The sequence below is a fragment of the Monopterus albus genome, unplaced genomic scaffold, assembly GCF_001952655.1.
Source record: "Monopterus albus unplaced genomic scaffold, M_albus_1.0 scaffold2.1, whole genome shotgun sequence".
In the NCBI taxonomy this organism is placed as follows: Eukaryota; Metazoa; Chordata; class Actinopteri; order Synbranchiformes; family Synbranchidae; genus Monopterus; species Monopterus albus.
The window spans coordinates 2,775,279-2,776,599 of NW_018127882.1; the positions used below are offsets into that span (position 1 = coordinate 2,775,279).

Sequence of the window (1,321 nt, forward strand, 5' to 3'; positions counted from 1 at the left end):
AAACATGTGCTTCGCCGTACAGTTATGTAACATGATGGGAGAGTTAAGCAACAGGGGAAATGGATGTTAGCAGCACACACTGGGAGCCACAACACAAACAGTACTGCACTGAACAAAATGATCAAAGCATACTCTGAAATCCACTTTGCCAGCAGAAAATGTAAAAATGTGTTTAATTAACTGTGTTTAAATGGAAAAGACATATATGGAATTCTCTTCATAACAAACTGTAAAAGGTTTAGCTATAACTAAATCGATTTTAGTCGGAAACAAGATTATGTTAGTAAAACCTGCCCCCAAACAAGTTTACTATTACATTCCTCCCCCTCCCGACCACCAGAACTATCCAAGATGTTGGTTGGCTCAGCGCTGTTGAGTTGAATAATCTTCAAATCCATCATAATACCTGAAGTACACAAACCCACCCGCACTATCACTCAGTCATTAAATATTAAAATGTTATAGGTATATTTAAACAAAACAGGATTTGAGCTTCTGATAACAAAATACATTTATTGTAATATTTGGAGTTTCTTTTAAATATCTAAAGATCACTTCTGAATAACCAAAGCAGTCTACGAAAGCTTTATGTTGCTTTTGTCGACTTCAGAACTATCACAATCACTTACCTAAAAGGTCTGTCGCCCCCTACAGGTGAGGTGGCGGTGCTCCAACTCTTGCACCCTCCCTCCTCTTTATTGTTCCCCTTCTTGCGCAGTGGCAGGGGTAAATATCCACTTTGGTTGCTCTTGTTGGGTAGGTACTGGTTGAAGGGCACGGAGATGCGTGGCTCACTGAGGGAAGTCCGCCGCGCCGACATGTCATCCTTACGAACGTCTGGCATCTTCCTGTGGGGGGTACCGTCAGACTCTGAGTCGCTGCCTCGGCCTGTTGAGAGGAGGAGATTATTAATGATGTTACAGGCTTTTTACATACAGTACATCACAGAGAAATCATTCAGTTGTTGATTTAAGCTCAGGCTTGCAGATGCATCTCAAACACAAGCTGGATCCCATAATCACTAGGCAATATGCTGTATTTAGAAAAGAATATCACTAGTCAGGTGACAGTGACAGGTAAGTGGAGCTGCTTTCCATTGTTTAGAGATGCAGGATAAACTAATCCCAGGTAGAATGAAGCTTCATTTGTGTATGCTTTGATAAAGGTAGTTGACTGGTATGTGAAAATACCTTTAACAGCAACATACTGCCCCTAACATTGATTTCCCTTATCTCAATTAAAAGATTTACAAGACAACAAATTCTATATCTGTCTTCATTTTTTTCCAAACCTATACTGTGATTATACAAACAGCTAGTAG

The 1,321-nt window shown here is 40.1% G+C and overlaps 1 protein-coding gene across 1 annotated transcript in view; it reads right to left on the reverse strand.

Annotated features, from left to right (window-relative positions):
* LOC109955193 (LIM and calponin homology domains-containing protein 1) overlaps positions 1-1,321 on the reverse strand; it is a 74,480-nt gene that overhangs the window by 21,701 nt on the left and 51,458 nt on the right. Inside the window, exon 8 of the mRNA XM_020591113.1 lies at positions 630-888. Coding sequence (XP_020446769.1) covers positions 630-888 — 259 coding nt within the window. The remainder of the gene's footprint in view (positions 1-629; positions 889-1,321) is intronic.